The sequence below is a fragment of the Passer montanus genome, unplaced genomic scaffold, assembly GCF_014805655.1.
Source record: "Passer montanus isolate IOZ18808 unplaced genomic scaffold, ASM1480565v1 scaffold29, whole genome shotgun sequence".
Taxonomy (NCBI): Eukaryota; Metazoa; Chordata; class Aves; order Passeriformes; family Passeridae; genus Passer; species Passer montanus.
Genome location: NW_024367596.1, coordinates 9,719,896 through 9,747,421, shown reverse-complemented (window position 1 = coordinate 9,747,421; position 27,526 = coordinate 9,719,896). Strand labels below are relative to the sequence as shown.

The 27,526-nt window shown below is 50.3% G+C and overlaps 1 protein-coding gene across 5 annotated transcripts; it reads left to right on the top strand.

Moving 5' to 3' along the window:
* Positions 1-263: 263 nt before the first annotated feature.
* Positions 264-25,695, top strand: BCL6 (BCL6 transcription repressor). Of its 5 annotated transcripts, none has more exons than XM_039713360.1 (10): positions 264-7,549; positions 16,082-16,120; positions 17,123-17,290; positions 18,348-18,569; positions 18,721-19,704; positions 20,314-20,495; positions 21,582-21,749; positions 22,839-22,969; positions 23,389-23,526; positions 24,390-25,695. In XM_039713360.1, exons 3-10 carry the CDS (start codon positions 17,130-17,132, stop codon positions 24,531-24,533), a joined length of 2,130 nt encoding a protein of 709 aa, XP_039569294.1. In that variant the 5' UTR covers positions 264-7,549; positions 16,082-16,120; positions 17,123-17,129; the 3' UTR covers positions 24,534-25,695. The 5 variants fall into 5 exon arrangements, with proteins under 5 accessions (XP_039569294.1, XP_039569297.1, XP_039569295.1 ...); XM_039713361.1 differs by lacking the exon at positions 264-7,549 and adding an exon at positions 7,867-8,196 and having other exon boundaries at positions 24,390-24,624; XM_039713359.1 differs by lacking the exon at positions 264-7,549 and adding an exon at positions 13,765-14,084 and having other exon boundaries at positions 24,390-24,624.
* The last annotated feature ends 1,831 nt before the right edge of the window (positions 25,696-27,526 follow it).

Genomic DNA, 27,526 nt, shown 5'->3' with positions numbered 1-27,526 from the left:
GGCAGGCAAAGGCTGCCTCGACTGTCACTTTAATTGAAACCTTCTGCAGTTGTATACTTCACCTTACGTTTAATGATTCACCTCTTAAGCAGCCCACTTGTACCTTTGTAATCTTTGGGAAGGTTAACTTGTTGATCCTCGAAACTTGTCTGCAGGGAGAGAGGCAATTCACAGGGAGGCTCGGAAGGAAAAAAGTATCGAGTTTTCTGATGAAAAGTGTTTTTATTGAGGGAGAAGGAATGAGAAATGAACTGCAAAATTCAGAAGAGCCGATGAGACTTAGGAAATAAAAAAGAAAACAAGAAGAAAAAAAAATAAAAAAGGGAAAAAAGTCAATAAAAAATAGGAGGGGTGGGGGGAGCATCTAGGTTTAGTTCCCAGTTCCTGGGAGATGGTTTATTTCTTCTTTATAGGAATCAAAAATATATTTGTCATTTACCAAATTAAATAAAAATAATCCTAGCATTAAATTATTTTTAGTACATTAAGAGTTACGTTCTTATGGGCAATAATCTATTTGTAACACTGTAATGGAGTAACTGGCAATTTCATACAGCTTCGGGATCGATTTTTTCCTATTTGCCATGTACCTATGCAAATAAATATCCCATTTGATTCATGTCCATATAGTAGGATCTGCCTGCTTCTTTCTTACTCCTTTAATATTTAATTATTTAAAACAAGGAGAAATCTCACGGGAATTTTTGTCTTAAAAAATAGCTGACTTTTTCTTGTCATCCGAGAATAACAGAAAAAAGATGTGAAAATCTAATTCTTTTTAAGTCCTAAAACTGAAACTCAAATAAGGACGAGGAGAAAAAAAATCTTAAACCCCAGAAACCAAACTTCCTCCCCTCCCTTTTTACATGAATATTCTGAGTTTTTACTGTAGCTATTCATAGTCATACCTAAATGTAGTCTATAAATCTACTAATATATTATTTAACACTCTAACTACTGGTATAAAAATTATAAAATATTCTGTTGGCAATACATTTAATTGAATTCTTTTTAGAGACAGCTTGTTACTGCCAGACATGCTTTTAGAGATAGTACGGAGAAATAAAAGAATTCCAGAAGGCAGTAAAACAAATAATCACCATTTTCACCATTACTTCCAGATACCCTCCTATCCAGTCACTAAATCCTTTAAGTCTAAATCAAAGAGTTTCCGTGAACAAAATTGCACAGATAATTTCAAAGAATATAAAAATTACGTCGATGTTTTATTTGAAGAGAGAAATTGAAATTCACACAGTACTCTACAGGCTGAGACGTCCGAGGAGTTATTAGAGGAAAAACAGAAGTAAACCAGGCTAGTTTAGCCTGAACTTTAGAGGCCTATTTCAAAATGATCAGGGTCAATGCAAATCCTTTTCTTAATTGCAATGTGCTTGTGCCTCTAAAAGTTTGAAGCATTGTCCTTCTTCTTAGTCTCTCTGCTGATTTTTATTATCAGGTATCTGCAAGATTCTCTGAGACATAGGAGTAATAAACAATATTATAAACCATTCAAAGCAAGCACTGCCTTTTATTATTTTTATTACTTTTTTCCCCAACAATGCAACTTACACATTGGGTTTGAACTACCTCAGCACAACTCCCTAATCAGAGAAATATCTGTAGGGGTTAGTGAGGTTTTTTTCACTGTAACATCTGAACGCTGACAGATCTGCTGAAAAGAAAAGAGGTCAGTAGTGCTGCTCAGCACAGGCCAGGGATATTCAGCTTCCACTGGTCACACACTTCAGTTTGGTGGGTGCCAGGATGACAAGATTTGGGGACAAGCAAGGGATTGGGCTGGGGATGCTGATCAGGTGAAGGCTCCCCCAGCACATCCCCTGCCAGGAGGCTTCTTGCCCGGCACAGCCCCACTGAGGCATGGAAGGCTTTGGTCCATAACTGGTTAAAAATCTGCTGGGTCCAGGGTGGGGTGGGAGGTAATTATCTGCAGCTTGAAAACTTTAGGATGAAGGTTCCCTTTTAAATCTAAGATGGGGCAGAACTGGTGTGGGGCTGTGAGGGCTCAGTGGAATGGTGACAGTCCTTACCCACCTTCCGAGAGCTGCTGTTTACACTCAGCCAGTTTGGGAGATCAGGCAGGAGACAGGCAGATATCTTGCTCCTATGTGGCAAGGAAGTAATTTTTGACAGGCAAGTCTACACTGTCTCCTGGCAGCAAGCACCAAGCAGACATGCCAGATATTTGGGCAATTTTGCCAGAATATTATCCTGGGGGTTGATGTGCACACAGCATGGATGCACATCCCTCCATCATCAGAGCAGCTCTTCTTGCAGAGTATTCATCTGAGGCAATTCATTACCCCAAACGGGACGTCTGGACATGGCTCGGAGTTAAAATGTGTTCTCAGGCCGTGTGGGGAGCCATGGCATGGCATGGAGGCACTGAGGGCCAGCCAGTCACACAGCCCTCCACACACAGGGAGCCCCTGGCTGTCCCTCCCTCCATCCAGACCTCATCCCTCTGGTCCTGTCCTCCAGGGCACCCTGTGCTTCCCTTCCCAGTACCCATCCAGATGCTGACAGATGCCAAGAGGTATCTGCAGCCACCTAAAGCCTCTGCACAAGATGTAAAAGGAGTAACACAGGTTGGGCCAGGGGCTTGTGGCTGGTGGGCTCAGTGGGAGCCAGACCGGTGAGGGAGAGGTACAGCCAGGTGTGCCCAGGACGTGCTGGGACAGCCAGGTTTTACCACAACATTCAAGTTTTTCCACTTCCAGTCCCTTTCCCTTGCAGTGAAGACCGAATCAGAACACAAACACTCAAATTTACAACAAGTAAAAATAAAAAAGAAAGCAAGAGAAGGGAGCCCCGACGAGCACTGCAGCACCCCTCTCCCTGCCATTCCCATACACCCAGCTGCTGCTCCCTCTTGTCCTCCCAGCCGGAGCCCATGCCTCGTCCGATACCCAGGAAAACATTTTGTTCTGCGTAAAAGGCTAAAGCTAACACATGACCAGCGAGAGGCAGCAGTTTGTTTAGCTCTTGGAGTTTATTTTAATTGCGGCCTTGTTTTGTAATGAGGACGGCTGCAGCAGGGGGAGCCTGCTGGGATCCGGGGGGCTGTTCCAGAGGAGTTTCCTTATCAATAAAAAGAACTCTCAACTATTTAAATCAACAACAACTGCATGGCATGCATGTTCAGCTGCTTTGTTTTCTGGGAAGTTAAACTGCACCCATTTGCTTATTCAGGATCTCAGTGGCTGGCCAGGATCACAAGTCCCCTCCAAGTGCCACCTTTCACATCCCCAACCACCACCAGGGAGGAATGAAGACGAGAGAAACGGGCCCCGTGTTCATGCTGACAGACACAAAACAGCCTGGTAAACCTTAGTAGTTTGTTATGATGATGCATGAAAAAAAAGGAGGAAAAAAATTTAAAATCATGTGATTTTTATGCAAATCAGATGAATTGGACGGTTTAAAAAAACCTTAAATGTCAGGTAGATAAGATCACATACACCTAGAGCAGTGTCATGATGTTCTCTGTACATTACATTCATACTGGAAACCAAAACGTGTTACAGAAATCAGACACCCACAAAAAGCTCTGAGATTGCACTGAGAACAGGTTCCTGCAAAGCACCGGCCTCTGACAAAAAAAAAAAAAAAGGCAAAAGAAAAAAAGTAGGTTAGATTAGAAAACAAGATAGCTGAATTCAGGCAGGGACTCGGCTGTCCCTGCGCAGCCTGGCCTCGCTGCATTTGCATTAATATGCACAAAACTCCTTTTAAGTAACGTTCATGCAGTGGCACCCAGCTCCAAAATGGGCAGGCTGTTCCTAAAACCCATCCTCGAGGGCTGTGGGGAAGCGGAGAGGTTCACAGGCTCTCTTCTGTCAGGCCGAACTTTTCTCTCTTAGACACATTTTTATTTTCCCTTTAAAAGTCCTGGCAGTTATTTTTGTGTGAGGATGGGGAAGCCTTATGGCCTGAAGGAGTTAATTTCAAAAGAAAAAATTATAGTGGGGTACTGTTTATTTAAGCAGTGTTTTGTAGAACACAAGGCATTTCTTTCCAGGGGTGCGGCTCACCTGGGAAAAATACGCACTGGCCTCGATATACCATAAAAACCTGCTCTGTGTCCCCTAGAGGGAAACGACCCAAGCCCGGGGACTCCCCTCACTGCCAAGTAGCACCTCCAGCCCCGAGGCCCTTCCACATCCAACTGCAGCTCCCAGGGATGGCTGAATAATTTCACACTGCTCTGTGCCCTGCACGCCAGCACACAGGCAGAGGGGTTGTTTTTCATCCCAGGAGCTTTGCCAGGGGAGGACATGAAGAAGCTGGAGAGGGACAGTCCGTGGGAGGGTGTGAGGCACCTGTGGCAATGCCCAGCTCTGCTCCTGCTCCTTGGAGCTGCTCCTGCGTGACCAAAATACCCCTGCCAGCTCCAAGGGGAACCATTTCGCAGCAGCACCAGCCCTGTTCCAGCACTGCCACCACTTTGCGGTGTGGCACTGGGGGGTTCAAACCCTTGTCTGGGTGAGGAGCTCCCTGCAGCACAGAGGGTGTTTTTGGGAGAGGGGTGCGTGGGGCTGATCCCCCAGCGGGGCTGCCACAGCCTCCCACAGGCAGGGCCGAGCTCCTCCACGTGCCACACAGGCACCTCGTGGGTGTGCAGGAGCCACGCCGAGCCCGGGGCTGCTGACAAACGTCCCACAGCCAGCATGGGGCTGCCGGTGGCTTTCCACACTCCCACCAGCGACCCTCCCCACCACGGGGTCACCATTCTCCCCCAAAGAGAAAACACTTGCGGAGGCAGGGGAAGCTGTCCCACCGGGACGCTGCCACCCTGGCAGCCACCACCACTGCCAGCGGCTGCCGTGCTTGTCCCCAGAGCTGGGACGGGCAAAGGAAGAGCGTGTCAAGGCCGCACTCAGCAAAGATCCCTCTGGCCAGTGGTGGGAGAGGGCTCCCAGGAAAATGACTCCATCCCCAGCTCCCTGGAGCCCCCAGCGAGGCAGCACAGGGACCGCTGGTGCTTTTGGGGCAGCAGGAAGCAGTGGGGAGCAGAGGCGGGTGGCAAGAGCCCGTGGGTAGCTGCAGCTGGGCCCTGAGTGACAGCGAGGGAGCAGGAGAAGTTATGACACCAAAGCAGAAAGGCCAAAAACTCAGCAAAGGCGCCCAGGCCGCTCAGCTCCCAGTCCGAAAGGGATGCTGCTGGCTGCTCCCTATGTCCCCGCAACGAGGCGGGTTAGGATGGAAATTCTGATGCAAGCCCGGCTTGGCTGTGGCCGGGCGGAGTGAGAAATCTTCCCCCGTAAGAGTGCTACTTGAACGGAAGCTGTGCTCGACCTCGGGTCTCCACCAAAAATCCCCCAAGCGGCAGCCCTCCCGCCGCCGCTGCCGGGCGTCCCGCGGGCGCGGGGCTCGCTGGGCTCCGGCTAAAGCGAAAGCGTCACACGCTGCAGAGAAATGACAAACAGAACAGAGCTGTCGCCCCCAACACCCCCTTCCTTTGGGTTTCAGTGCTGGGGGAAAAGGAAAAAAATGAAACCGAATCAAAATCCCGGAACGGAGTTGCTGCTCGCGGGTCTGTCCCTCCTTCGGTCACTCGCAGAGCCGGGAGCTCTCTCCCTGCCCCGGGCCGCACAAACCACACGGCTCCGGCTGCACCCGCTCCCTGGGAATCCCATACTGCGTTTTACCCACAGGGAAGCCGTCTCTCCAGCACATCTGTACCACCTCAAGTGTCTCGGGAGTACCATCCCTGTCTTGCCACCGGGCTATTTTTAATGACGAGCCGTATTAGCACAAGGGCTTTCTTCCTAATTTATTACCCCCCCACCGCCGGGCCGCCCAACCTCCTTGCTTTGAAATGTTTCGGTTCAAGAGCTCAGCTGAGAAATCAAAATAAAGGCAGCACCCGGGCGCTCCGCGTCCGAGGCGGCCGCTCCGTGGGCTCCACAGTGCTGGAATCAGTAGCTCCGAGCAACTGCACCAGTGTGGAGCGAGGGCACCGTGACCTGCGGTGGTTATTCTCGTAAACAAATTTCTATTAATCACCAGGGCCCGGGAATGCCTTCACAGCCCGGAGCGTGCCTTCCCCCGCTCCCCACCAGCCCGGCCGGCAGCTCGCAGCCCGAAAACCCGTCCGGGAGAGCGGAATGAGCGATGTGAACCACCCCCGGAGCCGAGCCTTGCTGCAGGCCCCCAGGAAAGAAACAGGCGAGGCGGGGGGACAGGGGCAGGGATGCCCAGATTTCCATCCGCGGAGCTGCGGCTGCACAGGGGAAGGCTGGGGTGACAGGTCCCCTCCTTGCCCGCCCTGCGGAACCCACCCGCGACACCGACTGCGAGCCTTCGCATTATTCCCCCCTCCCACCTCCCGGCAAAGGCCTCTGCCCAGCGAGACGCAAAAAAAGTGCAGAAATAAAATCCCTTTCCAGAAAAGCCGAAGCGATTTTGCATCCCCCAGCACAGTACAACAATTCCATACAAGCAGAATATTTATAGACTTACAGGTTATTTTGCAACAATAACAAAACAGCTACACAGAATTAACCCACCACTTGAGTGTCCTGGAAAGGAAAAGAGAACACGGATGGAAAAAAAAAAATAAAAGAAGAAAAAAATCATCAAAATGGTTTGTTTTTAAAGAAATAAAAAAAAAAATAAATAAAACCAAAAATTAATATGGGGAGCTCATGGGGAACCATCTTTAAGGAAAAAGCTTCTTTCCCCAAGAGTAAATCCCATTGGAGGCCCTGAGCCGAGTGTGGCTGTTTGCAAAATTTAATTTAAAAAAAAAAAAAGGCTGAATGAGTGAAAAAATAATTAAAGGAAAAAAGCAAAATTCCAGAACAATGCAGCTGGCTCCTGGCTTTGCTCGCTGGGCTGTTTGGTTGCTTTGGGATGTTTTTTAAGGGGGGGAGGGTGCTTTAGAAACGCAAAAGTGCCCCCCCGCCCCAGAGTAAATAAATAAAAAAAAGATAAATTATAATTAAAAATACATATATAGAGATATAAAAAAAATAAGTAAGAGGCGCAAAAAAAAGCCAGAAGCGGAGGCTGGTGGTGGCAGGGGTGTGATGTGTGTTTGCACCGCCCGGAGCTGTGCCCGGGACCCCCCGTTTTCCTCTCCCGCCGCTGTCGCTGTCGCCGCCGCCGCTCGGTCCGGTCCGCGCCGCGCGCGCTGCTCCGCGCCCGCGCGCCCCCCACGTCACCGACAGCACCCGCCGCCACGTGACCCGCCGGCCGGGCGCGACCACTGCTGGAAGGGGGGAACGGGGAGGGGGATGAACGGGGGGCGACACCGTGAGACCCCCGCCGCCGCCGCGGCCCCCCCGGGGTGCGCGCCCCCACCGCGCTCTGCCCGGTGTCGGCCTCCCCGGGGGGGAGCGCGCACCGGGAGCGGCGCGGCGCCGCGGAAGGCGCGGAGGGGGGAGGTCCGTGGCCCTCCCCATGCCGAGCGCGATGGTAGAGTCCGCAGCTCAAATTCCGAGAATTGGGCTCTGTTGATTCTTAGAACTGGGGTTCTTAGAAGTGGTGATGCAAGGAGTTTCTAGGAAAGCCCGGAGACCAGGTGATTGCTGCTTCTATTGCCGCGGCCGATTTTACCCTTTAATTCTCTCGCTCGCTTTTTTTTTTTTTTTTTTTTTTTTTTCTCTCCATTTTTTTTTCCCTCCTCTTTCCCTCCCTGCCCCGCTCCGGCGCTTGGCGCGGAGCCGCCTCTATATATTTCTACCCATTTTTTTTTCCTCTCCCTCCTCATTCCTTCCCCCCCCCCTTTCCCGCTGCAGGTGCCCTTTATTTATTTTTTTTTTAATACTATTATTATTACCATCTCAATTTAATTTTTTTTCCTTATTTATTTATTTATTTCACATACCCACCCCCCCCCCCCTTTTGCCTGCTGTCAGGCGAGGAAAAAAAAAACCCAGGGAAATAGGGGTGCCTGCATGTCTTTAACGCCGGGAGCGTGTACGAGGGGAGGGGAGCGGGGTGGGTGGGAGTGTCCCCCCTCGCCGTCCTCTCCCGGGGATTATCGGTTATCTGGGATTATTGGCTTTCCCGCACGCGTGACGGCCGGGTGGGGACGGGGGGACGGCGGCGGCTGCTCTCTGCACCTGCAGCCGCTCGGCGGGCGCAGGACGGCGGCGAGCGCCGGCGGCCGCCGGGCTTGTGGCGTGACTCGGGGTCCGCTCTCAATGGCTGGATCCTTCGCTCGGGGTGTGTTATTTTTCTTTGCCCTTTTTTTTTTCTTTTTTTATTTTTTTTCCTCCCTCTATTTTTTTTTTTTTTTCTGGTGTGTGCGTGTTGTGTCGCTGTTGTCGTTCCGCCGCCGCACGAAGCCGCCGCGGAGCGGGGCTGGCGGCAGCGCGGGGGCTCGGCGGCACCGGGCACCGGCCTTTCCGCGCCGGCCCCCGTTTCTCTCCGTTTCTGTTATTAAAGCATTATTATTGCCATTCTGTCCCCGGCGCAACCGCGAAAGCGCTGGTGCGTTTTGCAACCTGTGGCGGGGCTGCGCCGTGATCTGTCAAGCCCCGGGCTAAGAGCGGGCGGTGATGGAGAAGACTTGCGGCATTTCCCTGCCCGGGGAAGGGGGGAGTCCCGCGGAGCGCCGGCCCGGGGCGGCGGGCACCGCGCTCGCCTCGACGGTGCGCGCGGGGCGGCTGCCGGCCGGGAACCCCGCCGCGGTGCAAAACTCGCGAAGGGGCAAAAGTGTACCAAGCGACTCCGAGTATCACGCGTAGGGCTGAAAATAATAATAATAACAATAACAACACCACCACCCGTGGGGAGGAGCGGGCGTCCCCCGCCGGGAGGAAGGCGGCGGGCGGGGGAAGCGGAGCGCAGCCGTGCGAGGGATGCGAGGGACGGGGTCCGGGGCGCGCTGCGTGCGGAGCCCCCCGCTGCCCCCGGCGCAGCCCTTGCCCTGTGTTTACTACCGCGGCGGACTTGGCGCGGGGACAGGCGCTCGTAAATCTGCCGGCGGCAGCCGCGGGGCTGGCCCCCGGCCACACGCTATTCCTGGAGCGAGCGGCCGCGGGGAGCCGCGCAAGCCCCGCGCCGCTGCGGCCCCGAAACCGCCGAGAGCGGCCGGGCAAGACAGAGCGCTGTTTGTTTTGGTCATTTGGGGTTTTTTTAATTGTTTTTATTAGGTGCGTGATCTTGTGTGCGCATTTTCTTCTTTCTTTTTTTTTTTTTTTAAGCTCCCCCTCCCCCCCTTTTAAAAATAAAAGGCAAAACAAAACCGAAAAAGCCCAACTTTGTTATGAAAACTTTCGTGGTCGGACGGCAGCGACCTCTCCCGGCCGCCCCCCCCACCCCCCGCCGTTCCCCCCGCCTGTAGTTTGCAAAGTCACAATATGAAATGTTATGAAATCGCCTCTTGGGAAGGAGGGAAACAGAAAGCAAGGCGTTTGCTTAGAAAAATCCGCGGCAGCCTCTCAGATGTGCCTAAAAAGCTGCCTTTAACCCCCCTGTTGCATTTCCAGGGAAAAGGCAAATCTGGGCTTAAAGTCATGAGTCAAAATCAACAAAAACAAACCCATCCCCGGTTAGTTTTTTCCACTGACTTCAGTAGTCGCAGGATCAATGCGAAGGGAGGCTGGGGACAGACGGATGAGGCTCAGTGAGAAGCTGCTACTTTGGAGTATCTTGTCCAAATCTCTGTCTTGGGCCAAATTGCTGCTTGTGCCAGTGGAAGTGTCAGCAGGGCCAGGTTTGGGATCAGGCCCTTATTCGATCTGGGAATCTTATTGATTCCTCTCCCGAGTGTTTAAATGCTTTAAAAATTATTATTTGCCATGCTGTTTTAAGAAATTAAAGGATAAGAGCTTTAGGAGCAAATGCAGGCTCCTTCCTCCAGTCCTTGAGTAGGTCACAGTTCAAAATTGCTCTAAAAATATTTTAGGGGAATCCTCTCTTTATATATGCACATAGAAGCAGAACCAAAGATTCTGTTATTTTCTCCTAAAGGGTAGGATTGCAGGTTTAAAAACTTGCATTATAGATGGCAAACATTTTGCCCCATGAAACATATCACCAAGCCATTAAAATAGTCAAAGGGTATCTAGAAATTTTCCAGAAGAATGGATTATTGAATTGTTCCAGTAAGAAAAGAGTTCATCTCTTGGTGTTCAGTTTTGATTGGCAAAACAGATCAAAGATCTCTTGAGATACATTTCAGTTCCAATTTCCAATCCCCCTCAGTTCTGACTGTCTGAGTCAATATTGGGAGAGGAAGTGGAGGTTAACTGGTTAGTTATTATTGCGAAGGAAGAAGTTGGAATGAGAAGTGATTCTTACAAATCCCCCCCCAAAAACAAAGCAAAAAAAAAAAAGAAATCCGTCAAAAGGCTTTGTGACACTTTTTAGACATCCCTGTTTGCAGTGCAGGGAGGATTCAGCCGGCTGTTGGATGGTACAAAAATAAACCTAACAGAAACATTAAGTTTCTCAAAACAAGGCTGGAAAAGCTCATAAAAATAATGTCGCTCAGATGCGTTTTAAGAGAAACAGAATTACATCGACAAAATTATATGTTTTCCAGGTTTGGTTGGGGTGTTTTATTTTCCAAGGGGAAAAATCGCTCCTGCAGCAAAGCGAACTGGTGCCATCTAGTGTCACCTCCCGCCGCTCCGCGCGGGGCTGGCGGGGCTGAGCCTCGGGAGAGTGGGAACATGTTTATTAACTGCTCGTTAAAAAAAGAAAAAAAAAATGCTTGCCAGCTTGGAGGAAGGTGGCAGAGGAAACTCTGGATGCCACTGAACTTACTTAAGGAGCCTAATTGGAAACAACCGAGTGCTTATTAAAGTCACTGACATTTCCATATGGAGTTCTCTCTGGGTCTGGTCATGAAATCACATGTGAAAATCTTTCCGAGTTGTGGTGTTAATCTGCCCTTGAATTTTTGCCTAATTTAGGATGTATTGTAAAGCTATGCTTTTTTTCTGTTTTTTTCCCCCCTTGGGCAGGGAAAGCTTTCAGTGTCCAGCTGCAGCAGCCCAATATGAATTTGTAGGAATAGTGTTTGGATTTGGAGCACTTTTTTTTTTTTCTTAGTAAACAGTAATGTTATCCTCAAAACCCCATACAAATACAAGTGGTAAAACTTTGTGTGCCAGTCCTGTGTGGTAGGACTGTCTCACTTTATTTCTCCATGAAAAATAAAACCTTTTTACAAAGTCTATAGATTAATAAAATAAAGCTCTAATCAGTAGATGCATTTCTCAGTGTGCAATTTATGCACCTTCATATATTTATTGTGTTAAGGTTGAAGAAATGTTTCATGCCTGGTTTAGTCTGTATGCTGCAATACCTGCGCTGGGAACTTCACTCAAAGAGCTTTTTTACTGGTTCAGCTGGAGCCTGAAATGTTGTTTTCATTTTTCTGAGAAGTTGGTAAAATCTAAATTTGGTGGAAGATTGCTTGTGTGCTCATAACCTCTTGCTCCATTTTATAGTAGCATGGGAGTCTATAAACGGGTGCCTTGTATGCCGAGTGCCTGTATTCTTCTCTAGATCTATTTTTAAACCATTCTTCTGTTTGGCAAAAAGTGACACTTGGTTTCCATGTTTACAGCAGGCATTGGCAAACCTCAGGAGTTCACAGTTTGCAGTTTGGTTAGATCAGTATCCAAAAGTCAGCAACTGACCAGTAAGCTCCTTCAGACTGCAAATTTAGACTGCAAATGTAGTCCTCCTTTTCCCTTCTTTTTTTCTTTTTAAAATCCAAGCTAGATCTTATTTGTTAACATCGCTGCAGGATGCTGGCAGCCAAAAGACACACACCCCTAAACTGGAGCAAGCATGTAGTCCTTAGGACTGCTTAAAAACCCCAGTAATCTCAGTGGAGCTTCCCATTTAAACCAGAGAGAGAACTAGGAGCATTTGGGAGAGGGGTAGGAATTTTTTGATCTATATTGTTTTCCTTCCCCTCTTTCTCCTGCCTTTGGGCTGTATGCTGGGTATCCATGGGGAATGTTGGACCCCTTTTATGGAGGAGAGAGCTTGAGACAAGCACACTGCAGGACAGGGGGCTCTGAACGGGTCCTGAAGGACTAGATACCCTTTGAAATTCACCTCCTTAAATCTGTTTGGCTAAATATAGGGGCAAGAGGATGTCTCTACCCTGGCCAAGGCACCCCAAGCTGTGCATGTGTCTCATCCCACCCAGGCGGGATGCCAGAGCAGTTCCTTACTGCCAGGAGGAGCTGTGCCACCCTCAGCCCCAGGAGCACAGAGACAGGGAGGGTCAGGTGCCAGCTGATAATTTTCTGTCCCAGTGCAGGAGAGGGATGATCAGACACCTCCTTGGAGCCCAGCGGGGCCAGGGACCCAGCTCAGCTGTGGGGACACCCGGCTCCGGCTGCACCCTGTGCTCGGTCGGCGCCTCGGTGCAGGGCTCAGTGTTGGCAGGGCATGGAGTCCATCTTCTGTTCTCTGGAGTAGCTCCCTAGATTTCAGCCAGGACACATGGTTCCTGCCTTCCCTTGAAAAATTAATGTGCCAGATTGCTTGGGGTCGTTTGAAATGCTGAGGAAGGCTCGACTCCTTGCTTCCCAAGGGCACACACTGCCTCTGCCTCACAGCCAGAGCTTGGCTCCGTAGAGGGCAGGGGAGTCCTCTTTAGTAGGAAAACATTGGAGGCAGTTTTAGCGTGCTTATCCCCTCCCTCCTCTGCATTTTCTTCTGCAAAGACCAAAACAATGTGAGACTTGAGCTGGGCCAGCTTTCAAGGGCAATCCTTTAAACCCTCTTTTGAAGTATGAACTATAAAGTTCCCTGCGGCGCTCGAGAAAATATGCAGTTTTCCTGGTTCCAAATGCTGATAATAAACCCGTCCAGATAATGCATTGCATTTCCTAGAAACATTTGTTTGCTGGCAGGAAATTGGATCAGATTGAGACCGCTCGATAGAGCGAGTGCGATCCGTTCACGGAAGGGTACGGGTGGAAAATACGACAGGGCTTGCCCTGGTGATGCTGCTTTTGATCTGTGCTGACACCGTGGACTTCTCTCAGTCTCTTCTTGGGTTATTATTAACCCAGCCACGTTTTGGCCTAGACACTAATCAGAAGCTACTAAACTAATAAAACTGCTGTGACAACTAAAGGACGCTCAGTGCCCCTGGATTGCATGGTATCAGAAAGCTGAGCTGGGCACTCACACACCCACAGCCAAAAGCATCTTCTTCACCGTGGCATGTGGCACCCATGGCTTTGCTGGGGCAGCCACCCACACCCCACCTCATTTTCTTGGTTGTCCCCCTGATCCCTGTTCAGGAGAAAGCAGGCATTCCTTGGCAGGGTGGAGAGGCAGCTGGCAGCACGCCCTGGCAGGCAGTGGGGATGTTCCCAAGGGGCTGGGACCCTGCAGGGTGCGGGGACTGGGGAGGAGGAGGGCAGGATGGAGCTTCCCCTGGGCGGGCAGTTTCAGAACACTGTGTGGGATGAGATTGTGGGGAAGGAAGATTTCACCCAGTCACCCCTGTGAGGTGATGTGAGTGAGTCGGCGCTGCAGGCTCTGGAGGGGTAGGAGATTGGGGCCCAGGGAGGGGGAGTGTTTGATGCCCTCCTCCCTGCATGTGCGACTGGGGGTGGGAGAAGGGTTAAGACCATGGGGTATCACCATGTAAAGAAGGCTAGGGGAGCAAGGAGTTGCCCCCTATGCACAGAGTGGGAGGAGGATGAATGAAAAGGGAGAGTAGACCAATGGAGAGGCATGGCAGAAAAATGGATTGGAAGTCCCTGGTTCTCCCCTCTGCCCCAGGGTAAGTGAGCAAAGAGGGTCTCCCCTTTGCCTGGGGTTGAGCTGAAAAAGGTTCCCCCACACGAAGGTACACCCTCCCTGTGCTCACAGAGCTGCAGGGAAGGCAGAGCCAGCTCTGGGCTCCTTTCCAGGAATGGGTTTTCTCGGGGTGGTGCCGGCAGGGAAGGGCTGTTCCCTGAACCGCTGGGGCAGACCCATTGCCTTCCTGGAAGGAACAGCAGTGACTGTCCCGTGTGGCCACCTCTGAAATGGGCCCTGTGCCCTTTCCAGACCTTCCTCTATGGGCACAGCCAGCCCTGGCACACAGCCTCGAGCACTGCCAGAGAGCCCACACCTGCAAGGTACCGGACAGGAAAACTGGAGGGGAGGGGGCGGTGGGGTGGGGATGATGCTCTGGCCTGGCTGAGCCTGGAGTAGCCTCATGGGATTTGAGGGGGGTTCAGATGGCAAAGACCATGCTTGGTTGCAGTGGTTTTTTCTGCTGCCTATCGCTGGTCTCAGGTCCTTGTTGCCATCCTGTTCTCTCTGGTCTCTGAGTATCCTCCCGTGCTGGGGTACAGAGCTAGTGCTGTGCAGGGACTGGAAGGGGCAGGGTTAACCCGGCTCAGCACAGCCAGAGGAAGGAAAGTCCCTTTCCCTTTGCATGCCCACATCCTGCAGCCAGGAGCTGCCTGGGATGCACCTGCCCTGCTCTTGGGGCTGTGGATGTTGCAGCAGCACTGTGCTGGGAGGGATAACTTGGAAGGGTGGGGAAGGGGGCTGTGCTGGGGTCCAGCTCCGGGAGAGAAGCTGGGTGTCCCCCTGGCAGTGCTGTGTCCTCGCTGTGGATAAGGGGATTTGGCGACATTAGCAGCTTCTCACATGATGCTCAGGGGTACAGAGTTCATCTGGCTGTTTGTAGCTTTGTTGGTTTACAAGAGGGTCACCTCCTCACCTCTGTGACACTGATGTGGCTCCCCAGAGCCTGGCAGAGTATGTCTGCCACTGTGGCTGAGGTTGGGGTGCCAGCCAGCTGCCCCAAGCACATCTGCTCATGTGGGCACAGGGATGTGCACTGGGCTCCCTGCAGAACACTCTGAGTCCCTTGGCTTGCAATTGACAGTAGTGAGTGGCTGGCAGTGAGCGTACAGAAAGGTCAGAGTCTGCAGTATTTGGGAAATGAGTCACTTTTTGTATGTGCATAAAGTTTTAAGCTATCCAGGCTCAGAGCAGCTCTGAAGATTTGTGTTTGATGGCTGGAATAAAGCTGTAAGACACCCTCTGGGTTTTGTGCGTGATACCTTGCCTTAAATCTCATCTCTTAATCTCAGTGGCTCTGGGAATGGGAGGGGATCTTGGGCTCCAGGCCTGCACATCTCCTGCATGGGAGAGGGGAGGCAACACTTGACAATCCCTTGTCTCACAGGGGTTATTGTGCTTCCTGCAGTCTTAACAGTCTAGGGGTTGGTCCTCAAAATGGTGTGATGAAGGTCTTGGGGTTTGTTGGCTCACTTCTTTATTGTGCTTCTACCTGCTGAGGCAACTCTCTGAGGACATTCTTCCTGCACTGGTGCCAAGTCACTTGGGTTTGGTTTAAGTGAATTTTGGAGGATTAGTATGAGTTCTGCAAGGCAATTAATTCCTGGGTTTCCTTGCTATTCTGTCACAGCTACATTGCTGGGTGAAGCCAGTGCCTGGAGACACAGCTTGTGGTTTAAGGGAAGGCTTTGGCAGCAGCATGGGGAAGGGACATTCGTTCTGCATCCTTATTGTCTCCACCACCGGCTTCCTATGCAGTCCTGGCCAAGTCACGTTGGTACTTACACCTATATCCTCCCAAATCTGTTGAGCAATCCCATCCCAGGGCGTTTTCACCCATGGCTGGAGCATGTGGGTTTCTGAGTAGAGTGGCAGCAGATGTTTGTGTGTATGTCATACCTGTTAACAAGGTGCTGGGAGTATGGCATGGGTCTTGAATGTGGCACCAGACTGGAATTCAGTTTTGGCAGGGGAAGAGTTATCTCCAAAAGAAGTGGTGAGAAAATTCTCGCTTGACTTCCCTTCCCCACCTGCCTTTAAGTTCCTGAGTCATGGAAATGAAAATCTCCTTGGCATCCGCCCATGGTTTGGGCTAGAGGGTGTGGAAGAAGCTATGATTGGATTCTCAAAGCCTGTGATTGTGATAAGAACGTACTGTACCGGAAGAAACAAATGTTAACCTTACTGGAGAGTAGAAGGTTTGTTATCTCTAGCTTTTATCCAACTGATACTTGAGCGAAATAGCAGCCTTGTGACCTGCCATGGCCAATTCATAATTACCAGCTAATGTGGTGTTTGTTTTCTTGTGATTTATTTGTAGGTTTGAAAGAAACTTTTGGACTGTGAATTGAGGCATTGGGTATGTAAATTTAAATTTTGTGTTTTCCCTCCTAATCTCTCTCCCCCTTTCCTTAATGCAATGTTTCATTAGACCCATCTGGCTTTTGGTTTTGGGAGAGCTGCTGCTCTGTAGAAACTACTGTATGTTCACGTGCCACAGGGGAAGGAGGAGTTGGGATTTTGGGAGGGGGTTGATGATCGAAGAATTTAACACCAAAGATGCATTCCAGCCCAAACCTCAGGGAGACACAGGCTATCCTGGCTGCTGCTTGGGAGGACACCTCTGAGATGTGTCAACAGGTGTTGTGTTGGGAGAAGGCTTCATATTCCTCGACTAACCCAAACCTTGCTCATGGGCCATGGTGTGGGTAGCAGCCCAGCAGGTTAGATGAGTTCTACTCCTCACCAATTAATTGGGAAACTGTGGACAGGTCTTCTCTGGAGTGACCACCACTTGGGAGCAGGAAAGTAGGGTGAGGGCTGGTATTCCACTGTGGGCTGGATTTTCCAGATGTTGAAATCATTCAACTTCATTTGAGACCTTAAGGCTTGTTTTGATTCCTGTGGCTGGATTTGCAGCCAGACATCACACAGGTGAGGAGGATGGCTCCTGAGGGAGTTTGGAAGGCTAGAAGCTTCTAATGTTGGAAACATTATGGAGATGAACCTGAGTGGGCGGAGTGGACTGGGGTGGGGCTGCCATGGGTGAGGCAGGGAGAAAGAGGAGATGGTTGGCTAATCATCAGGAGGGTCTGATTGCCTTCACCCACCAGCTTGATGGGTGAGATGAGACGTGCCAGGTCTTGCTGTCAGGAGACCAGGGACCTCACTAGGCAGCCTGGCAAAAGCTTGGTGTGGTGCAGGACTGTTTGCCTTGGGACCGAGGAGCTGGTGCTGCCCCTACCAGGAGCAATTGGCCATCTGAGCATGTTCCAGAGCAGCAGCCGTCTCTTCCCTGGGTTTAGGGTACGTGCCTGGTTGTTCTCCATTCTCATCTTGCTCTGATGCTTCTGTCTCCCAGACTCAAGATGGCCTCGCCGGCAGACAGCTGCATCCAGTTCACGCGCCACGCGAGCGACGTCCTCCTCAATCTCAACCGCCTTAGAAGCCGGGATATCTTGACCGATGTTGTCATCATCGTGAACCGGGAGCAGTTCCGAGCCCACAAAACAGTCCTGATGGCCTGCAGGTGAGAACAGGGTCCTTCTCTGGCTCCCTCCTTGCTCCTTCAGCCTTTGGCCTCCAGAAGCACTGCTGCAGTCCTGTGGGGGCTCGTGGGATTCACAGAGGCAGAGAAACAGAACTGAAAGGGGCTGCCAAGAAATTTGTACCTGTAATGGGATTAGAGCTGAGTCTGCTTCCCTCCAGTGTGCTGGCCTCACCTCTCTCCTTGTGTACCCACATCTGCCCACACACAGCCCATGGAGACCAGCAGGAGCACAGCAGCTGTGAGGCACATCCCTGAAGGCAAAGCACAAATGTGCCACAGGGACAGGAGAGGAGGGAGAGGGCTGGATGTTCACTGGGGTGAATGAGTCTTCTGTGACCAAGGTGTCCCCTGCCACTGCTATTTTTAGAGCTATTCCTCCCTGGCTTCCAGACTGCTGGCTGCACCCACCTTTGTTGATTAATTTTTTTTTTCTTTTTTAAGCCTGATGGAGTCTGAAATCCCTTTCCAGCTCCTAAGATTGCTGGAATTGCTTCCCAATGAATGCTAATTAATATCCCATCATTGCCCAGTTGAATTACAGCAAATGCCTTCCAGGTTCTCTTGCTGACATGGTGTAAAGATTTCAAAAAGCCGAGCTTTGACTATTAAAATGTCTGAAAAATGTTTTGCCAACATTTCTCCTTATTTTGTTTTTCTGGTTTAAAACTGTGTGGAAGCCCCGAGAGGCTTCTGAAAGAAATGAGTCATAGTGGAAGGGGGATGGTGGTAAGAATAACAATGGAAAAAAACCAAAAAAGCTGGGGAATTACTAAATGGAGGCAGTGGGGAGTTGTTGAGCAGGTGAGATCTAAAAGCAGGCTGTTCCAGTTGGGAAAAGTGCAGTGCAGAAGACGCTTACTAAGCTGAGAAACCAAGCTTGATAATAAGGGGGAAGCTCAGGGAATTCTGTAATTGCCTCCTCCTCCTCCCTTCCCATTCATGAACCCACTCTGTACTCAGGGATTTCCTACAAATTCTCCTTTTTTTCCTTTGAATTGTCATAACACTTGTCCTCTCTACTGTCTACCCTCTGCAGTGGCCTCTTCTACAGCATCTTCACTGACCAGCTCAAGTGCAACTTGAATGTTATCAACCTGGATCCTGAAATTAACCCTGAGGGGTTTTGCATCCTCTTGGACTTCATGTACACCTCCCGCCTGAACTTGAGGGAGAACAATATCATGGCTGTGATGGCCACAGCACTCTACCTGCAGATGGAGCACGTGGTTGACACCTGCCGAAGGTTTGTCAAGTCTAGGTGAGTGCAGTTGGTGAGGTTTGAAGAGCCTGGGACTGTGTGTTTGGTTGGGCAGGGGAAGAACTGACAAAGTGTCTGCAAATGTATCTTTAACAGCTGAAAATGACTTTCTCTCCCTCTTAAACAATTGCTTTGTTTTCCCCGATTCCAGTGAAGCAGAGATGGTGTCTGCTGTGAAGACCCCAAGGGAAGAGTTTTTGGCAGGACGGATGCTGGGCCACCCAGAGGTGATGGCTTATCGGAGCAGAGATGTCTCAGAGAATGGCATGCCTCTTCAAAACGGCTCTCTCTGCAACGGGAGGGCCTTCGCACCTGGCTTGATCAACAGTTTGTCTGGATCCCCCATTTCCTACCATGGATACAGCCCTCTCCCTCTAAATAGCTTCCTAGTGGATGATGAGTTGCGGGAGATGAGGATGCCTCTCTCTGAACTCTCAAGGGCAGGTGCCTTCCCCAAGGAGAGGATCCTGCCGTGCGACAGCTCCAGGACAATCCCCACCGAGTACGTGAGAACCATTACCGACATCTCTGCCAACATGTGCCACGCCACCATCTATGCTCCAAAAGAAGGTGCTGCTGAAGAAGCCAGGAGTGACATGCACTACAGCGTGGCTTCTGGGCCCAAACCTGTCATCCCTTCAGTCCGGAACAACCCCTACTTCCCTTGCGATAAAGTGGCCAAAGAGGAGGAGCGGACCTCTTCAGAGGATGAGATCAGCCAGCACTTTGAGCCCACCAACACACCCCTGGACCGCAAGGGACTCATCAGCCCTCAGAGCCCACAGAAGTCAGATTGCCAGCCCAACTCACCAACTGAGTCCAGCAGCAGCAAGAATGCCCGTATCGGCCAGAACTCCAGCTCCCTCTTCACCAAAAGCCCCACAGACCCCAAAGCCTGCAACTGGAAGAAGTACAAGTTCATTGTCCTCAACTCTCTCAACCAGAACACCAAGCAAGACAGCGCTGACCAGAACGAGATGGGAACCCTCTCTCCTCGCACCTACGTGCCCATGTCCACTTGCCAGCAGTCCATGGAGCCGGAGCATCTCAATGTGCAATCCCCCACCAAGATAAGCGTGAATGGTGAAGACTCTACAATCCCACAAGCAAGCAGGCTCAACAATATTGTTAACAGGTGAGAAGATTTCCACCCCCCATGCCCCTCCCCTCTGAGAAAGAGGACTTCCTGCATTGTTGGTGAGGGTTTGGGAGTGTGAAATATCTGTTGCATTGGTCTGGGAAGTCCAGTCATGAGCAGATGAAATCCCCTGCATTCAGTGGAGGGCTGCCAGTGACATTGAGTGCCTGCTGTCCCGACTGTAGTGCTGCCAGTGAGGACTGGCAAAGGAACTGGGAACGTTGGGTTGTGAATCCATGGGTAACTTTAGCAGCTCTGGATGATTTCTGGAGCCTGGATTTGCCTAGTCTGTGTTTCAACCAGTCTCCCTATGCTTCAAGTTTTTTGTTGGCTGTAAGCACTAGAATGGCCAAAGCATGAGGGAACAATATGCTGTCCTCTGAACCTGGATGTTCCTAAAGACATTTGAGGTAATTTGGTGATGGACATTTGAAGGTTTGAAGCTTAAGGATCTGTTATTGATCAGGGCTATGCTGTGCAGCTCACCACAAAGATGTCCCCATAAAACATGTCTGTCCCTTGTGTTGGGAGGGGTGCAAACACCCTCGGTATCTGGAGCACAGCAAGGGCCTTCTCACAGCTGTTTATGCTGCTCTCCTTCCACAGGTCCCGGGATGGGTCCCCTCGGAGCAGCGAAGGGCAGTCCCCACTGTACATGCATTCATCGAAGTGCAGCTCCTGTGGCTGCCAGTCCCCACAACATACTGAGATGTGCCTTCATACCCCTGGCTCAAACTTTGGAGAAGAGATGGGGGAAACCCAGTCTGAGTACTCTGACTCCAGCTGTGGTGAGTCTTGCATCTTTGATTGTCTTTTTCATCCAGCAGCTGGGGGGCTGTGCAATGTAGGGACCATCACTGACTGCCCTGTGATCAAACACACAGTCAGATCTGTCCCAGATGCTGGTGGATCCCACAGTGCTTTACAGCCCCCTCTTAACTGTCTGCCCAGCTGTGTGCATGCATATGAGGGACACATGCACATAGGAATTGCTGCCTTCCTCCCCTTCCCCAGCACCATCCAGATACGTTGTGCAGGGAGGTAGTCACCTGCTGCAAACCTAGCAGGTAAGGACAGGAAACAAGTGCACCCCACCCCACCAGAGCCACAGGAGAACAAGCCTGACAGATGTAATGACCATAATGGGGATTGGGCAAGCTGGCATGTCTCATGCATCCGTCATGATATCTTTATTATCAGGGAGCCCAGTGTGCACATCTGGGGAAATGCAGATAATGAGCCTTGCAATCTTGTTACAAAACCCCACAAGCCCAAATACAGGTATCTGTGCACTCATCTGCCTGTAGCTCAGGGAGGGGGAATGCAGCATTGCCACCTGTAGTGTGGGCAGAGATCCAAGGAGGGAACCTCACTGTGGTAACACTCAACACATGTAAGAGTTGGGCATCCTCCTACTGGGGGAGCCTTCCTTGTGGTTTGGGTGATGATCATCTTTCCAAGCTCAAGGCAGGAAAGGTTAAAAGACCTCTGAAGGTGCAGGAGTTGCTCCAGAGCTGAGCATCCTTCAGAGGATGCCTGATATCTTGAGAGCTTTCATGGACCTCTCTGGAAGATGTCCAGATGACATGCTGGCTTCTTGGAAGCAGCCTGTGTGTCACTAAAGGAGAGAGAAAGCTCTAAACTAGAGCTCGTGATGGCTTTGCTCTCAAACCATGCATGTTGTCACTGTGTGCACAAGGCCAGGAGGTAACAGCACAGTGCAAGCACAGCTGGATGTGAACACCTGCACTTGGCTGCTTGTTCCAACACTTGCTCTGGGTGCCCCTCTCCTCCACCCCAAATCCATCCCATAGCCTATCAAGAAGGTGACCCATGCACTGTCCAGCTGATTGCTCCTCTCTCTGCCCTCCCAGAGAATGGAGCCTTCTTCTGCAACGAGTGCGACTGCCGGTTCTCCGAGGAGGCCTCTCTCAAGAGACATTCTCTGCAAGTGCACAGTGACAAGCCCTACAAGTGTGACCGCTGCCAGGCCTCCTTTCGCTACAAGGGGAACCTCGCCAGCCACAAAACCGTCCACACAGGTGCAGTGATGGCTCTGGGGACAGCTCTGGGGAGGCTGTGGGTTGGTGAGCATGTGGGTGTTTATGGCTGGGTTTGTGCCTGGTGCAGCATCCTCTACCCTGTGTCACAAGCTGTCTCTGATGGGAAGAGCAGGGTGCTTTATTTGGCACTGCCAGAGAGCCCTTGGCCAGAGCACCAAACCTGGGAATGAGGGAGATACCTGCCCTTGCAGCAGGGCTGGAACAAAACTTCCTTTGCTATAAAGCACTGGGCACCGCTGTTTTTTAAAGGTGTCGTGCAAAATTCATAACTGGGAGCAAATGCATAGCCTCCAGGTAACTTTGTGGTAGACTTAAGCAAAAAAAAAAAGAGATTAAAAATAGTTGAAAGAACATTTAGAGAGAAGTCTGAGATTTATTTTTACCTCCTAGAAATCCAGGTCACATCTAGCTTGGCATAAACTCTGCTGATAGGAAAATCTGTGAATGGATGGACTCTGAATCAGCACAATGAAAGCTGAGAAAGGAAGAGGATATTAAGGGTTTAGTCATTTGCTGACAAACCTAGGGCTTATTTTATTTCATGCTTTTAATACTTAACATATCAACAGCCAGTTCACAAGCTGGGGAAGGGAAGTCTGGGCTGATGACTCTCTGCTGCTGCACTGAATTAGACCCAAATTCTCACAGTCTCAGCTGAGCTCCAGGAGGGCTGTGCAGGGGCCTGAGACAGCACAAGTACCAGGGCAGTGTTCAAGGGTGCTTACTGACAGCTGTAGGGAGATGTAGGTGCCAGCTGCTGTCACAGGGTCAGGAGGAATGATGCTGTTAATCCTTGCTGGCAGAGCTGCCTGACTTCCTGTGTTGCCCTGAAAGTTGCAGCTCCCTATCCAAAACAGAAAAGCTACCTCCTGAACTCACCCTGCCCGGTAGACACCTTGCCTAATGCTGCTTGTCCACAGCCATATCCAAAAGGAACAGGAGTCAGGGCTAGTGCTTCATGCCATGGGGTCTGGCACCTGAAGGGATTCAACTCTGGGGAGCACCGTGGATCCTGGGTGCTGAGCACACCTGTAGCTAATCCCTCACCCTTTCTTTTGGGCTCTGCAGGAGAGAAGCCGTACCGCTGCAACATCTGCGGGGCGCAGTTCAACCGACCAGCCAACCTGAAAACCCACACACGCATCCACTCTGGGGAGAAACCCTACAAGTGTGAGACTTGTGGGGCCAGATTTGTCCAGGTGCGTGCAGCCTCTGGGACCCGCAGTGCCTGGGGAGGTGGGATATGGTTAGATCTGCCCAAGGCTGGCAGATCTGCACCACCCAGACTGGTGATGCCTAATGGCAGAGAGGAAGGTGATGATGGGTCAGCTTTCTGCCTTGGGCAGCTCTTCCCATGGTGTTGTAGGATAAATATGGACCTTAAGGTCCGAGGGGGACAATTTGGCTTAGTAAGAAAGCCTGACTGCAGGTTGTGGCTATTCTGCTTCATTTTGTCTTAAGGACTGGAGGTACCAAAGCTCAGACCCTGCCTCCCACCTATAACCCAATAGATCAAAAAAGCTGTGTGGGCAGAACCCCATTCCCAGAGGGATACCCTTGCTCCCAGTGGGATGCCATCCTCCCTGGGGCTGTTCTGACCCAGAGCTGCTCTCTGCAGGTGGCCCACCTGCGTGCTCACGTGCTCATTCACACCGGGGAGAAGCCGTACCCCTGTGAGATCTGCGGCACACGCTTCCGGCACCTGCAGACCCTCAAAAGTCACCTTCGAATCCACACAGGAGAGAAACCATACCATGTGAGTGGCCCTGCTTTTTTTGGTGGTGGGGAATCTCAGCTTAGGCTGGGGAACAATGCTGCCAGGGCTGAGAAGACACAAGGGCATTTGCACAGGCTGGTTGCAGCATCCCAATGCCCTTTGCCAGCCTCATGAGGCCCCACACCAAGGTCACATCCCTGCTTCTTGTGCCCCATTTCCCTCCCGGGCATTAGCTGATGCTGATGTGGTATTTTTTCAGGCGTGGCTGTGTTGGAAACACTGACATGCAGCCCAAGCTGGGTACACCTTAGTTGCTCTTTTCTTCCACCCCATCTGGAAGAAGGTCACACGTCTTCAAATAGCTGTGGCTTAAATTACAGCTGCCTGTGGTGTGTGGGGATGGGGGAAAGGAGCAGAGTGCCTGGCCTGAGCTCCCCTCTGATGGTGATAATCACACCCAGCAAACAGTATGCCCTGCCTTGCTTGCAGCCCTGTGGGCTCCCAGCTCTTTGCTGGGGCTTTCCTGGCTTTCACCATCTGCTAGAAACAGAATCCAAGAAGGGGATGATATCCAAACATCCTGGAGCCATTCAGCTCAGCAGAAGTCAAAAGCAGCTCCAGAAATAGCCCTGTAGCTGGTTTGATCACCTAGACATGGAGCTTGGTGCTATGTCCATCAAAGCCAGAGCCATCTCCTGAGGGGCTTTGCCCTTTGTGCATCCCATAAACCAATATATGCTGCTGATAGCCTGGGATGGGGTGCTGCTCCTCCCACTTTTCCCCTCGTCCACCTGTACAGTGGGTGCAGTGTCCTGGGGCCTCTGGTGGAGCGTGCCCTGAGGGGAGGACATGTCCTCTGCCACGGCGTTTGACACCCTCTCTCTTTGCCTGTCGCCCCGCAGTGTGAGAAGTGCAACCTGCATTTCCGCCACAAAAGCCAGCTGCGGCTGCACCTGCGGCAGAAGCACGGGGCCATCACCAACACCAAGGTGCAGTACCGCATCTCGGCCAGCGAGGCGCCTCCCGAGCTCCCCAAGGCCTGCTGAAGGCACCGGATTTCCCTGGAGGAGGTCGTCTGGGGGGGCATGGCGGGGAGAAGCTGTCCAAAGGATGCTTGCAACACTTTAAAAGAGAAAAAAAAAAAAAAAAGAGAGAGAAAAAATATTCATCACATGATGGAGTGCCTCTAAACCCATAGTACAGATAGGTGGAAAAACATTAGAAATTTAAAAAAAAAAATTACAAATACACGGGTTTTATTTTTCCCAGTTATGTGAAACAAAAAGAAAAAATAAAATTATTCAGATCTTACTGTATATAAAACATTAAAAAAATTTAAAATAGTCATTTTAAATGTCTGTGCAGTGGAGTGTTGATAAACTCTGGAGTCTAACCTTCACAGCCTTTGCCGTTTGAAGATGAGGAATGTAATGTTGATTTATGGGAACAGATTTTTTTCTTTTGTATGCAAAATGTGTGTTCTTTTAAAGAGAAAGTATGCTATTAAAGAGAGGGCTTTAACTTTTTTAACCAAAGGTGAAGGAATCTATGGCAGAGTTGTAAATATATATAGATATAAATATATAAATATATATATAAAATAAATATATATAGACCTTTAAAAAAGCTATATTAAAAATATATAAAATGCATTAAAGGCTCAGTTGGACTCTGCAGGCAGAAGCCACTCTGAGAATCTTTATTATGATAGAGCACTTAAGGAGATATTTTAAAGTATTGCATCTGTACAAGTAAGAAAATATTTTGTCTAAATGCATCAGTGTATTTGTATTTTTTTGCAAGTGAAGGTTTACAATTTACAAAAAAGTGTGTATTAAACCAACAAAGCTGCAGAAGGAATTTAAAATAATAATAAAGTGTAATTTTTTTGTTCTAGTTCTCAGTCTGTATATATGTAAAATGTGGTTTCGCACGGTGCCTTTCTTTTCAATGGAAGTTTTCAGTGTATGGACTATATTGAGCTCAGTTTTTTCAAGGTACAGCCTGATGTTGCAAAAGGAGTTTTGGTGGAACTCTTAAGTGGGAGAATGTTTTATTTTTTTTTTGTTTTGGATTTTTTTTTGTCTTATTTTACATGCTTGTGTTATAAACAATCTCGGGAGACAGGGTTTGGGCTGTGTCTAAACTGCATTAATGCGTTCTGTAAAATATAGCTGTACAAATAAAAGAATAAAATGAAGAAAAGTGATGTATGCTGGAGTGAGAGGTCTGTTCTTGCCTGTCCTTCTCCTTAAGCACCTTGAAGCCTGGCTGGTGCCTGGGGAAGGGGCTGAGCATGCTGAGCCCTGGTGTGAGCCCTTGGCTCGGTGTGGCTCTGGCAGGGCCTCTTTCAGCCTTGAGTGAAGGCATTCTCTGGCAGGAGCAAGACTCAACTTTGCTCAGGATCCTGGAGGCGACTGTGCCACCCCCTTGGTGTTTTCTGCATTGGCCCTGAGTAGCCAGTGGGAACAGGGCAGAGCCTGGGAGAAACCTTTGCTAACCAGCCCAGGGACAGCTCCAGATGGCTGAGTAGTTATTTATATTTCCTGGAATCCAGTGTAGTTGCCAGAATTGCTCAGGGAAGATCACTGCCTGCTGCTCCTCTCTTCTCAGAGCTTGGGATGGGGGGGCTGCTGTTCTGCCTGCCTTGTGGGAGGATTCAGGGGAGCAGGGTCTGTAACCCCATCCAGGACCTCACTGGCCAAGAGCATCTCTGTTTCCAGCCATTGCACGCTGGCTTTGGGCCAGAGCTGAGAGAGCCCAGCCTGAGGGAGTCCCTGGGCTCATCCTGGTGGGGAGAGGAGCTGCTTTGCTCTGTTAGGATGGCTGTGGAGTACTGGGAGAAACTCTGAGTGCCCGGGCCCTGAGCTCTGTGCAGGCAGCCCAGCAGCTCTGTGCTGCTCCACTGGTTTCAGAAAACCAAAGAGCCTCAGGCAAAAAGTTTCTCTGAATTACACAGGCAGGACTGGCTGGAACCAGCACTGGTGTGGAGCCCAGCCATGGCTCAGCACGGCCCGGGGTGGGGTCTGAGTTTCATTTTGAGTTTAGTTAATTCATGGATAACTTTTTCTCTGGGCTTGCCAGATGATTCACAATGGGGGCGCTTGGAAGCACCAGCAGAAAGGGGAGGGCCTGGCTGTTTGCAGGGTCAGGAGGGGCTGCACTTAGGAGGAGCTGGAGATGAAGAGAAGGATGTGGTTTTCAACAGGCCATGGGACAGAGGTGGATGTGAGATAACCAAAGCAGCTTTGTATGGGAAGAAAATGCCAAGAAGAGGGGGAGCCAATTTGCTGTTTTGCAGCATCCTTGCTGCTCTGATTTGGCCTTCTGGTCGTCACAGCAGGCTGAGACAACTATTGCTGACACCACCTGAATGTTTTTAGGACCAGGAGCTATGAAGATGCTTTTGGGCCCCATAAGTGGGATCATGGTGACTGATAACAGCAATGCTATTCTTAGAGAAGTTTCACCTGAGGAATTGTCTTGCTTAGCATAGCCTCTGGATCTGGACAGGCTGCTGACCTGGTTAGAGTGGCTCGTCCTCATCTTTGTGGCTTTTAGGTCTGCTGTTTTTCCTTACGACATCTTTGAGCTCTGCTTTTTGTGCTCATCTAAAGACAGTGAGGTTGCCTTGTCCTGTTTGCCTCTAAATAAACACATTGTTTCATGATGAAAGTTAAAATTTTTAACTTCTACTCTGGTCTTGCCAGGTCCCTCCCTGAGTACTATGTCCAGCTCTGCGGCCCCCAGCATAAGACCTGTTGGAATGAGACCAGAGGAGAGCCACTAAGCTGGCTGCAGGGTTGGAACACTTCTTCAGTGGGGACATGCTGAGAGAATTGGAGCTGTTCAGCTTGGAGAAGGTTCCACACGGAGACCTTAGAGCACTTTACTGTACCTAAAGGGAGCCCACGAGAGAGTTGGAGAGGGACTTTCCACCAGGACATGTAGTGGGGGCACAAGGGGGAATGGTCTTAAGTTAAAGGAAGGTAGATTTAGATTAGCTGTTAGGAAAACATTCTTACCCATGGTAGTGGTG